At 44.8% G+C, this 13,286-nt stretch overlaps 1 protein-coding gene across 1 annotated transcript; it reads right to left on the bottom strand.

The window, feature by feature from the left end:
• Nucleotides 1-801: 801 nt before the first annotated feature.
• Nucleotides 802-4,511, bottom strand: LOC138351473 (Kruppel-like factor 18). Its single transcript, XM_069303301.1, has 2 exons — nt 4,446-4,511; nt 802-1,884 (listed from the first exon to the last, which is right to left on the bottom strand). Exons 1-2 carry the CDS (start codon nt 4,509-4,511, stop codon nt 802-804), a joined length of 1,149 nt encoding a protein of 382 aa, XP_069159402.1.
• Nucleotides 4,512-13,286: the final 8,775 nt, after the last annotated feature.

Below are 13,286 nucleotides of genomic sequence, written 5' to 3'. Positions count from 1 at the left end.
GTCCTGTTGTTGTACTACAGGACGGTGCTCGTCCAGTTGTTGTACTGCAGGACGGTGCTCGTCCCGTTGTTGTACTGCAGGACGGTGCTCGTCCCGTTGTTGTACTGCAGGACGGTGCTCGTCCAGTTGTTGTACTACAGGACGGTGCTCGTCCTGTTGTTGTACTGCAGGACGGTGCTCGTCCCGTTGTTGTACTACAGGACGGTGCACGTCCTGTTGTTGTACTACAGGACGGTGCTCGTCCCGTTGTTATACTACAGGACGGTGCTCGTCCCGTTGTTATACTACAGGTCGGTGCTCGTCCCGTTGTTGTACTCCAGGACGGTGCTCGTCCCGTTGTTATACTACAGGACGGTTCTCGTCCTGTTGTTGTACTACAGGACGGTGCTCGTCCCGTTGTTGTACTACAGGACGGTGCTCGTCCCGTTGTTGTACTACAGGACGGTGATCGTCCCTTTGTTGTACTACAGGACGGTGCTCGTCCAGTTGTTGTACTACAGGACGGTGCTCGTCCTGTTGTTGTACTACAGGACGGTGCTCGTCCAGTTGTTGTACTGCAGGACGGTGCTCGTCCCATTGTTGTACTGCAGGACGGTGCTCGTCCCGTTGTTGTACTGCAGGATGGTGCTCGTCCAGTTGTTGTACTACAGGATAGTGCTCGTCGTGTTCTTATTACCAGTTGTCATACTACCAATTGACTCCAGCAATTCATCAATATATACACCCTGGTCAGGTGCTCAAAGTGGCACCTTTGTTTATGGATCTCGTGCCAGATTAAATATTCCATTACAATTTGAGCAGTTACCAGCCACAAGTAGAGGGCAGCTCCTGGCCACAAGTGGTGGGCAGCTCCTGGCCACAAGTGTTGGGCAGCTCCTGGCCACAAGTGGTGGGCAGCTCCTGGCCACAAGTGGTAGGCAGCTCCTGGCCACAAGTGGTGGGCAGCTCCTGGCCACAAGTGGTGGGCAGCTCCTGGCCACAAGTGGTGGGCAGCTCCTGGCCACAAGTGGTGGGCAGCTCCTGGCCACAAGTGGTGGGCAGCTCCTGGCCACAAGTGGTGGGCAGCTCCTGGCCACAAGTGGTGGGCAGCTCCTGGCCACAAGTGGTGGGCAGCTCCTGGCCACAAGTGGTGGGCAGCTCCTGGCCACAAGTGGTGGGCAGTTCCTGGCCACAAGTGGTGGGCAGTTCCTGGCCACAAGTGGTGGGCAGCTTCTGACCACAAGTGGTGGGCAGCTCCTGGCCACAAGTGGTGGGCAGCTCCTGGCCACAAGTGGTGGGCAGCTCCTGGCCACAAGTGGTGGGCAGCTCCTGGCCACAAGTGGTGGGCAGCTCCTGGCCACAAGTGGTGGGCAGCTCCTGGCCACAAGTGGTGGGCAGCTCCTGGCCACAAGTGGTGGGCAGCTCCTGGCCACAAGTGGTGGGCAGCTCCTGGCCACAAGTGGTGGGCAGCTCCTGGCCACAAGTGGTGGGCAGCTCCTGGCCACAAGTGGTGGGCAGTTCGTGGCCACAAGTGGTGGGCAGTTCCTGGCCACAAGTGGTGGGCAGCTTCTGACCACAAGTGGTGGGCAGCTCCTGGCCACAAGTGGTGGGCAGCTCCTGGCCACAAGTGGTGGGCAGCTCCTTGCCGCAAGTGGTGGGCAGCTCCTGGCCGCAAGAGGTGGGCAGCTCCTGGCCGCAAGAGGTGGGCAGCTCCTGGCCGCAAGAGGTGGGCAGCTCCTGGCCGCAAGAGGTGGGCAGCTCCTGGCCGCAAGAGGTGGGCAGCTCCTGGCCGCAAGAGGTGGGCAACTCCTGGCCACAAGTAGTGGGCAGCTCCTGGCCGCAAGAGGTGGGCAGCTCCTGGCCACAAGTAGTGGGCAGCTCCTGGCCGCAAGAGGTGGGCAGCTCCTGGCCACAAGTGGTGAGAATACGTGGGAATAATTGATAAATATATTTAACAAAACATCAGAGCTGAGAGGAATACCAGAATCATGGAGGTTGCTTAAGTGGCGCCAATTTATAAAGAAAAGACTTATCACTTGCTTTGAACGATTGTCCAATTAACTACACGTCTCTTGTGGTAAAATTGCTTGAATCGATAAAAGCGAACCCCATTCGTTTACAACTTAAAAAACACAGATTAATAAATGATTTACAGCATGGTTTTTACTAACCGGCAGCTCATGTTTGACAATTTGGCTTTCATTATTTTATACCATATTTTAGGCAGCTAAAAGTGGAAAGAATTGTGACGTTGTGTACCATGATCTTAGCGAAGCTGTTGATACAGTGCCACACGAGAGGGAATTATCAGGGGACAGCGGCAAGCCAGTACGACTATATTGCACTTGGAAAGGGACAGGATAAGGATTTGGGATGGGACGGGGGGGGGGGGTTATGAATGGTGCCCCCAACCACTTGGACGGTCGGGGATTGAACGCCGACCTGCATGAAGCGAGACCGTCGCTCTACCGTCCAATTCAAGTGATTGGGCCAGTGCCACATGAACGACTGATAAGAAAAGTTCACGACATTACAGATGCTATCTTAAGCTAGTTATATAAGAGTTAAAAACACCTATGGTTGTATCAAAGATAACAACACTTATGGATGTCAACTAACACTCACACTAATCATAACAAAGACTGTACCACCCAATTCCCCAATACTAGTTCCTAAGACATATATCCATACCAGTGTAATCACCGCTGGCAATTTATATTGTAGTTATTTGTTGATATAAAACTTTGCTACAATTTACCTTTTGATCTCACCTGATGTATTAGATTAAGAACCTGCCCGAAACGCTCTGCGTGTTAGTGGCTTTCCATGAATGAAAAAATACCAATCTTATGTAATCTCACCAACCCATTGTACCTTCTTGTGAGTAAATTATTATTATTATCATTATTATACTATAATAAAGAGTTAGTATAGATGAATTTAAGTCAGAGTGGAAAACAAATGTAAGTGGAGAACCTCTGCTGTTGACCGTATATGTAACTGATTTATATTCAGGATTGGGCAGCAGTATTTGCATATTTGCAGACGATACAAAAAATAGGTGGGAAATAAATTCAGAAGACTCGAAATCACTTCAAGACAATCTAGACATTTTTTTGAAATGGTGGAAAGGTTGGAAAATACGGTTTGATGGTGACAAATGCCGGGTTCCGAGTCGGGGTAATGATGATAGAGTTAGTCAGTATAAACTGGATAGTACTGAAATTGCGAAGTCTGATTAGGAGTTTAAAGCCAAAAAAATTGCAAAAATTATCAGAATAAGGCAAATGAGATAATGGTATTTATTTTTAGAAGTTTTAGCAACAAATAATTTAATGTTATACTTTTATCTTGCTCTTGTTAGGCCCCATTTAGATTGTGCAGTTCAATTTTGGTCGCCATACTATAGAATGGACATAAATTCACTAGAGCGTAAATTCTGTAAATTCACATCCTACGTCCTGCGTAGGATGACTAACCTTAATCCCGCAAATTAGAAAAAATGATCGAGAAAGCTTAATTTATATTCTCTAGAAGCTCAAAGAATTAGAGGTGGCGTGACTGGCGTATACAAGTTGATAAATGGGCATAACAAGGGGGAAATATATTAAGGTATTAAATATATCACCAAAAAATAAAACACGTAACAATGGACATAAATAAGTTTAGATTTAGGAAAGACCTGGGACAAATATTCGTATGAAAACACGGTTTTAGATTTGTGCAACATATAACAAAATAAACGTGGGATCACTTAATTGTTTCAAGTGTAGGCTAGACATATACTGGCAGCAGGGTTTCATTGAAACGTTTACATGAACATGACTGCATATTCCATGTTGATTATTTTCTTGTACAGAGCTTCTGTCCTTCTGACTGGTGAACAATGGTTCCAACAACCACAAGATCAACACCACTATCACTCGACACTTGCATCGCTGGAACAATCCTGGAACAAGAACAGAAACCACAACATTGCTAATAAAATTATAATATAAATCCACCATGCACAGTGAATATAGTAAATTGGAAAGAATAATGAAAGAAATAATCCGTAAAGGAGTATAATGCACAAATAACCAACATATAGACATCATCATATACTATAAAACAAAGAAGACCTCATTAAAACAGGCCGAAGCCAACTGGAAACCCTTTACTGCAGTCGAAGGCGATATATATGTACACCTGCCACCATGAAGAATGTAACCTTCAATCTTAGTACACAGGTATGACATCCACCAGGCTCACGAGGCGTTTAACCTGTCACCTTCAATCAGTTGCCCCTAAAATTCTCATAAGAAAAACCCACGACATCACCCTTACAAGAGAAATACTGAATACAAAACTTGGATATTAGATAAAGCCCAAGATGTAAGAAGATTACAAATTCTTGAAGCTCTACACATAAAAGTAGAACAACCCACCATAAACATGGAAATAACAGAACGATGCACTCTACCCACCATGAAAGTGAGAGCAAGACCGGAATATGAAAATGCCAATAATGACGTCTCTGCCAAGAGCCCCATGCTCACTATGATCACCTGAGCTTCAATTATCCTATCACGTGACTTTTCTTTGTTTGCTAAGTTTATTGACCCATCACCTCACGTTTCCTCTACTCTTATTTACCTTCGCCTATCCCTAAATGAACGAGCGGACGCTGCCACTCAGCAAACTATTCGCACTTGTCCCATCCCCCGTAAAGGTATTCCTTATTCTGACTTTTACCCAGTTATTCATTCCTCCTTCCTTGCCCGTTGACACGGTTGTTGGTCTTCTATTACTGGTAACAAACTGTGTGCTCTTAAGAGTAGTGTGTCCCCATGGCATTCCTCCTACCACCGTAACCGGCGGTGGGAAACGGCTCTGGCAAGGTTTAGTCTTGGCTGTACACGCTTAACTCATGGGCACTTAATGAAGCGCCTCCCTGCTCCTTATTATCCAAACTTTATTGTCCCGCTTATGGTCATGCATATCCTTGTTGAATGTCCTGATTTTCAAGACGAACGTGTCTCTTGCTTCCTGACCGTCCCTCGCAGTCACTGCTCCCTCGATAAAATTCTTGGTTAATAGCATACTTTTCCTGTCGTTTACCTTATGCATTTCTGTTCTCATATTGGCATCCTTAGTGATATATAGCACGCTATGATTATTCCGCACATATGATGGTGCTACATAGCCTTCCCAGCTTGGTGCCTTCTTTTGTTAATTTCTCCTGACTAATTAGCCCCTTCGGCTGCGCATCACATCATATGATGGGGGTACCTAATTATGCTCAGACTGCGCATCACATCATATTTGGGTGGGATATTCCCTTCCCTTCGGCAGTAGAAGGGAACTGCCTAAGATTTAAAAGTCTTAAACATACATGGGCTCAGAGTTGCTTGCCAAAGCTTCCAGTAATAATAATACCCCATTTATTTATTTATTTATTTATATATTTATTTATTTATTTATTTATTTGTACAATAAGGTACATTGGGTTTGTGAGAGTACATAACAGTGATGTTTTTAAATTCTTGCAAAGCCACTAACACGCATAACATTTCGGGCAGGATCTTAACCTAATTGATAGTTATTAGTAGGTAATTTGTAGCAAAATTTGAAAAATCATAATAGGTACATTGTAGGAAAATTTTAGGAATATTAATAAGTACACTGTAGTCAAATTTGAGGAATATTAATAGGTACATTGTAGTATATTTTAAACATTGTTAATAGGATTATTGCAGCAAAATTTATGTTCAACATAACAACTATGATATAAGTTGATAGCAGTGAATACAATGGTGTAGTTGTAAGGCTTAGGTACATATATTGGGTAGCACACGATATATGGGGATTGGGTAGCACACGATATATGGGGATTGGGTAGCACACGATATATGGGGATTGGGTAGCACACGATATATGGGGATTGGGTAGCACACGATATATGGGGATTGGGTAGCACACGATATATGGGGATTGGGTAGCACACGATATATGGGGATTGGGTAGCACACGATATATGGGGATTGGGTAGCACACGATATATGGGGATTGGGTAGCACACGATATATGGGGATTGGGTAGCACACGATACAGCGCGTGTTTGATGAACTAGGTAGGAAACTATGAGGTTGAAATTAGGTACTTCTTTTTATTTTACTTTTGAATAAGGCGAAGGTTGGGCAGCTTTTCAATGCGTTGGGGAGGGAGTTCCATAGACTAGGTCCCTTTATTTACATAGAGAGTTTGTACAGATTTAGTTTGACTATATTGCTTTAATTCTTATTTTCCTTTGCAATAATATCGAACAAAAAATTGCGTTTGTTCTTGAAGACAGCCCTACAAGGTTTGGCATCTAGAAGTGTTATACGTTTATTAGTTCATTGAAAGGAAAATCGCAAGTTCAAGTCAACACTCATGAAAGGTCGAGACTTCATTAGGGCCTAAAGCTCTGTGAAATATATACTTTATTATCGACCATATTTTATCTTGCGTTTTGGACCATTTTCGACCATACACTAACCTGCACTGGATCCTTTTACGAGGTAATAGTTTCCTTACTTGAGAAAACTCTCTAAGTAATTATTTGAAGGGAAAAAACTTATCAATCCCGAATTACTTATGGAACATGTTTTTTTCCTTGATATTCCAGTTTTGAATAACTTATGATACATGGTGAAGTTGATCTATGGTTACTAGAGAAATTGGCAGTTTGGTCTGTGGGTGTTGAAGACATTCAATGATGATGTGTAACTACTTTCATTAGTTATGTTGATATACGATCCATTACAAATCCTTTTCTTAGGCCTTGTGTGTGTATGTATGTTACAGGTAAAGTGACAGGTCTGTCTGAAGCCTCGTGTGTGTGTTTGGTACAGGTAAAGTGACAGGTCTGTCTGAAGCCTCGTGTGTGTGTTTGGTACAGGTAAAGTGACAGGTCTGTCTGAAGCCTCGTGTGTGTGTTTGGTACAGGTAAAGTGACAGGTCTGTCTGAAGCTCAGTGTATATGTTTGGTGCAGGTAAAGTGACAGGCCTCTCTGAAGCTCAGTGTGTGTGTTTCGTACAGGTAAAGTGACAGGTCTGTCTGATGCCTCGTGTGTGTGTTTGGTACAGGTAAAGTGACAGGTCTGTCTAAAGCCTCGTGTGTGTGTTTGGTGCAGGTAAAGTGACAGGTCTGTCTGATGCCTCGTGTGTGTGTTTGGTACAGGTAAAGTGACAGGTCTGTCTGATGCCTCGTGTGTGTGTTTGGTACAGGTAAAGTGACAGGTCTGTCTAAAGCCTCGTGTGTGTGTTTGGTGCAGGTAAAGTGACAGGTCTGTCTGAAGCTCAGTGTGTGTGTTTGGTACAGGTAAAGTGACAGGTCTGTCTAAAGCCTCGTGTGTGTGTTTGGTGCAGGTAAAGTGACAGGTCTGTCTGATGCCTCGTGTGTGTGTTTGGCACAGGTAAAGTGACAGGTCTGTCTGATGCCTCGTGTGTGTGTTTGGTACAGGTAAAGTGACAGGTCTGTCTGAAGCTCAGTGTGTGTGTTTGGTACAGGTAAAGTGACAGGTCTGTCTGAAGCTCAGTGTGTGTGTTTGGTACAGGTAAAGTGACAGGTCTGTCTGAAGCTCAGTGTGTGTGTTTGGTGCAGGTAAAGTGACAGGTCTGTCTGAAGCTCAGTGTGTGTGTTTGGTACAGGTAAAGTGACAGGTCTGTCTGAAGCTCAGTGTGTGTGTTTGGTGCAGGTAAAGTGACAGGCGCCTCTCTCTCTCTGAAGCCTCGCATGTGTATGGATGACATATAAGAAGAAAAAGTGTGTTCGCGTTAATTCAGATTTCTGAATTTATTTTGCATACATTTTTCTTTATCTCTGATGATAACTTAGGTAATCATGTGCAATATTTTATAGATGCGTTTAATTTTTCATAATATTTGTATTTTGTTCATAGTTAAGTTTTATTATATACCTTTTCTCGTTTTGAAAAAGGCACGTACAATATTGATGAGTTTCTTAGCTAGTTTTATAGCATTCCCATTTCTGAAGCACACGCACGACTGGTTTCTTACTTTTTACTTGAAATCATTTTCGAAGCATGTTTTATGTCCCTGCTTTAATTACAAGGGCTCATGCAATGTTATACTTAGTTTTTGTCCTTAGGAATATTCACAGGTTACTTTTAAAGAGCCAGTGATAGCCAGTATACGTGAATGTGGCTCCGGAGGGGACCAATGGTGTGAGGCGGTGTGCTACTAGCCAAGCGAGGCTGATTGGTCAGTGGTGGCTCCTCCCAGAAGCCCTTTACAGCTGCTAGAGTAGGGTTACAACTGAGAGGATCCTCGCACCGGCGTCTGCTTACACCTCTCCAACAGGTAATGGTAGACTAATGTGATTCCAGCCAGAGCCGTCTTTCCGCATGGACCCGATGTTCACTTGTCCGAGGGCCCCACGAGCATAGGGGCACCACAAGCATAGGGGCACCACAATCATAGGGGACCCACGAGCATAGGACATGCTCAATATGGAAGCTGAATGTTTAAATATTTAGGCCATGTTGCAAGCACACTAATATAATATGACCCTATTTCCTGGTGTAAGACTAAATATTTAAGATATATATATTGCCAGGTGAATAACCCTTTCAGAAGAAATGAAACGTAATGTTTTGAGTGGAGCACAGAAGAGGAAGAGAGCTGCAGAGGAGAAGGAGAAAATAGGAAAACTTCCAACATTAACACTGTGGCTCAACACAGGTGCAACGACAGCCACTCATACTATTCCTTCAGATATAGCATCCACATCAGCATCTCTTCCTTCAATGTCAGCCACTAGTTCTGCTCCTGCAGATATAACATCCACATCTACATCCACTCCTGCTACCAATCATCCAGTTTCAGAAGACATGTCGTCATTGACTGTTGCTGCTGCTGGTGACATTTTACAAGAGGAAATACCCAAATATGTAACAGTAAAGGAGTTTGTAATCCAAGAAGTTATGGAACAAAAATGATACTAACACATTAGCTTACTGGGTTCGTAGTGGGCCCTCACCATGTCGAAATCATGATAGCGACCTTTCAAACTCACGTAGTGTTTAAAACAGCTGGAGTAGAGAATATGAAGGCAAGGCATTTATCAATGTGTTCAAACGTGAACTGCGGATTGGTGAATATGTAAAATGTGAATGGCTACTGTATTAACCATCCCAAAGTCGTTTGAACGGCTTGTATGTCACCTATTGCCCTAGAACGAACCTCTCTTTGCTACGTTGCGGTTCAATGACTGAAGCACAGCAATGTTATTGTAGAACATCATAATGGAGAAGAACATCGAAAGTGCATGATATCATATTTGATAAAGCATAGAAAAACTGGAAGTGTAGATTCTTTATTACTTGATCAACATCGCTCAGAGCAGGAATATTATTGGCATAAAGTGTTGACACGGGTGGTTTCTGTAATTCGCTTTCTAGCCTCTAGAGGTTTAGAATTTCGTGGAGAAAATCAAATTATTTGGTCAGCAAAAAATGGCAACTATTTATGTACCTTGTTTTGAGGTTACCTTGAGATGATTTAGGGGCTTAGCGTCCCCGCGGCCCGGTCGTCGACCAGGCCTCCTCGTTGCTGGACTGGTTAACCAGGCTGTTGGACGCGGCTGCTCGCAGCCTGACGTATACTCACAGACTGGTTGATCAGGTATCCTTTGGAAGTGCTTGTCAAGTTATCTCTTGAACTCTGTGAGGGAGTCGGCCAGTTAAGCCGATCCCTCAGTGTTTAAAAGAGAACTTTTTTTTCGCAGGGATATTCCTACGCGGGCCCTAAGCCTTTGGCTGGCCCACTAAGTGTTGCTTGTTTCTGCTTTACTTGGGCGGAGTATGAGTATTTATGATTGCAAACTCTATGGACATACCATAGATAGATGTGGGAAGGCTCAATACAAAAGCAATGAATCTACTAAACCCAAACAGACTCCTCCTAAGTCCGGTAAGCCTGTGATGAATGTTGGTGTTCCTGTTAATGATCTTTCTCTCTTCAGTAAACACCTGTATCCTGGAACTGTCTCTGCCAACGGTATAGATTCGGAGGGACGTTTCAAATTGAAGATCTTGAGGGACACAGCGGCTCTTCAGTCAATAATATTGAAATCAGCAGTGCCTAACATCACCTACACCGGGGAAACCGTCCTTATCACTGACCTCACTGCTACCACTCCGTATCCACTCGCCAGAGTCCACCTGGATTGTCCCTTCGTGACCGGTGAAGTCCAAGTCGCCATCAGGGAAAAGCCTTTTCCCATGCCTGGAGTGCAACTTCTCCTGGGCAACGACTTGGCAGAAGATCTGCAACCGTCCAACCTGATCATCATGGACAAACCCCAGGTGTGTACCTCTGTAATGGATAATCCCATCTTTGAATATGTTCCAGCAGAGGTCCAAGAAAGTGATGAAGTTTCTCCTCCGGTTTTGGTGACCACCAGTGCACAAGCTGCACGCCCGCAACCAGCTGACTCTACTGCTACCGCTGTCCCTCAAGACCCTCAGAATCTACCACCAAATCTTACCAGTTTGGAGTTCCGTAAGTTACAGAGGGAAGATCAATCATTAACACCATTATTCTTCCAGGCTGCGATTCAACCTGACAGTATCCCTGGGTTCTTCCTAGAGAATGAGTTGCTCTACCGCAGATACAAACCCAGCAAGCTGAAGGAGGATGACGATTGGGCTAATGTCGAACAACTAGTGATTTCCAACAGCCTACGGCCCGATATTCCACACCTGGCCCACGGAGCTCTTTCTCACTATGGTTTCAACAAAACCTACCACGGAATCAGACAAGACTACTACTGGCCAGGTATGGTAAAAGACGTCAAAAAGTACGTGCAACAGTGTCATACATGTCAGATGGCAGGTAAACCTAACATCTCTATTCCCCAGGCTCCATTAAATCCCATCCAGGTGCCTGCGGAACCTTTCCACAGACTCATCATAGACTGTGTTGGTCCTTTACCCCGGACCAGTTCTGGCAACGCCTATATACTATCTATCATGTGTCCTACCACCAGATTCCCCATAGCAGTTCCAGTAAAGAACATTACGGCTGCTACTGTGGTGAAACACCCATTGAAGATCTTCACCCAGTATGGATTTCCAAGAGAGGTTCAAAGTGACTGTGGCACCAACTTCACCAGTGATCTCTTCAAGAAGACACTGGAAGAGTTCAACATCACACAGGTATTGTCCAGCCCCTATCATCCTGCTTCACAGGGTTCTCTTGAACGTAGTCATCAGACAATTAAAGCACTCTTAAAGAAATTCTGCAATGACACCTTGAAGGACTGGGATAAACAACTTGATCTCATTATGTGCATTTTCAGAAGTCTCCCCAATGAGTCTCTAGGAGTATCTCCTTATGAGATGCTCTACGGACGTAAGTGCCGTACTCCTCTTAAAGCTTTTAAAGACTCTCTACGTAATGCCACCTTCAGTGACCCTCAGAATGTGCCCCCCAATTTCTTCAAAACTTAAAACACATTCTAGAGAGAGTACGTAAATTTGCTAATGACAATCTATTGAAAGCCCAGGAGAGGATGAAGACTAATTTTGACCAAAGCAGCAAATTAAGGAAATTTAAACCAGGAGACTTCGTGTTGGCATATTTTCCTATCCCAGGTTCTCCATTGCAAAATAAGTTTTCAGGACCCTACCGCATCAAGAAGTGCAGAAAAAACCACAACTACGTTCTTGAGACTCCAGATAGGCGCCGGAAGACCCAGTTGTGCCACGTCAACCTCCTGAAGCAGTATCAAGGTACTCCCCCCACTGTGTTGGTATCAGTCTCCACATTTAAAGGTCCATACTTCCACAGTGAAACCTTCCCTGCTTCTCCCGAAAGCACTAACACTGAGTCGGTGCTTTCCAACTCGGAAATTCTTACTAATCTTCATACCTATTTGCAGGACAGTAATAGTGCACCTCTCATCAGAATCTTCAAGGAACACCAGAAGTTGTTCAGCGATGATCCACAAGAGTGTAATGCACGACATCCAACTACTCCCTGACACCCGGCCGATTCGTCAACCTTTCTACCGAATCAGCCCGAGTAAAAAGGAAGTCATGCGTGCTGAGGTACAGTACCTCCTGGATCATGGGATGGCCACCCCTTGTGAGTCCCCTTGGGCCTCACCCTGCATCTTGGTGCCGAAACCGCATGGTAAAGTGAGGTTATGTACCGATTATCGGAAATTGAATCTTGTGACTGTCAAGGATGCATACCCCTTACCTAGAAAAGATGACATCCTTGACGCCATTGGTAATGCGCGGTATCTATCGAAGCTGGACTTACTAAAAGGATACTACCAAGTATGTTTGACAGAGCGAGCTAAGGAAATATCTGCCTTTACCACTCCTTTTGGCCTTTACAGATACGAACGCCTTCCATTTGGACTATGTAATGCCCCGGCCACCTTTCAGCGAGCTGTCAACCGCGTCATCCAGGGCTTAGATAACACCTACGCCTACTTGGATGACATCATTGTGGCAACCAACACCTGGAGCGAACATCTGCTCCAGCTGCAACGATTGTTTGCCAAGCTCTTGTCAGCCGTCCTCACCATCAACTTGGACAAGTCCACCTTTGCTAAAGGTAAAGTGCGATATCTTGGTCATGAGATAGGGAGTGGCAGCCTAGCTCCGTTAAACATACATACTCAAGCCATCCAGCAATACCCACAGCCTACCACCAGGAAGCAGCTCCTGCGCTTCCTTGGTCTTGCCTCTTACTACCGTAGGTTTGTGAAGAATTTTAGTACGGTGGCAACACCATTGATCACTTTAACCAGCCCCAAGCAACGGTATCATTGGACCATTCAGCAAACCATTGCTTTTGAACAGCTTAAATCCATGCTCTGTTCTAATCCTATTCTCGCCTCGCTAGATATCACGAAGCCTTTCATTCTCCATGTCGACGCCAGTGGTACCGGCATCGGGGGTGTCCTCATGCAACAACGAGGCGAGGAGATTCTACCTGTTAGCTACTACAGCTACAAATTAAAACCACACCAAAAGAACTACAGCACTATCGAAAAGGAACTACTCTCCATCGTCCTGAACTTGCAGCACTTCGAATCATACCTACAAAGTGCTCGGTCTACCACCATCTATTCGGACCACAATCCCTTACGCTTCCTGCAGCAAGCCCAATTCAACAATCAACGGCTTCTACGATGGGCTTTATATCCACAGAATTTCAACCTGGAGATCTTCTACATCAAAGGTTCTGACAACATCATAGAAGACGCCCTCTCTAGAGTCTATGAGGTAGAGGCAGCTCCACCT

The sequence above is a fragment of the Procambarus clarkii genome, chromosome 49 (assembly GCF_040958095.1).
Source record: "Procambarus clarkii isolate CNS0578487 chromosome 49, FALCON_Pclarkii_2.0, whole genome shotgun sequence".
NCBI lineage: Eukaryota > Metazoa > Arthropoda > Malacostraca > Decapoda > Cambaridae > Procambarus > Procambarus clarkii.
This window is presented reverse-complemented; position numbering and strand designations above follow the sequence as displayed.

Excerpts from the sequence above, each read along its gene's own strand:
- LOC138351473 (XM_069303301.1), bottom strand. The coding sequence starts at position 4,511 with ATGGGGCTCTTGGCAGAGACGTCATTATTGGCATTTTCATATTCCGGT. Across the intron at positions 1,885-4,445 it reads GTCTTGCTCTCACTTTCATG|GAGCTGCCCACCTCTTGCGG; the intron begins GTGGGTAGAGTG and ends ACTTGTGGCCAG.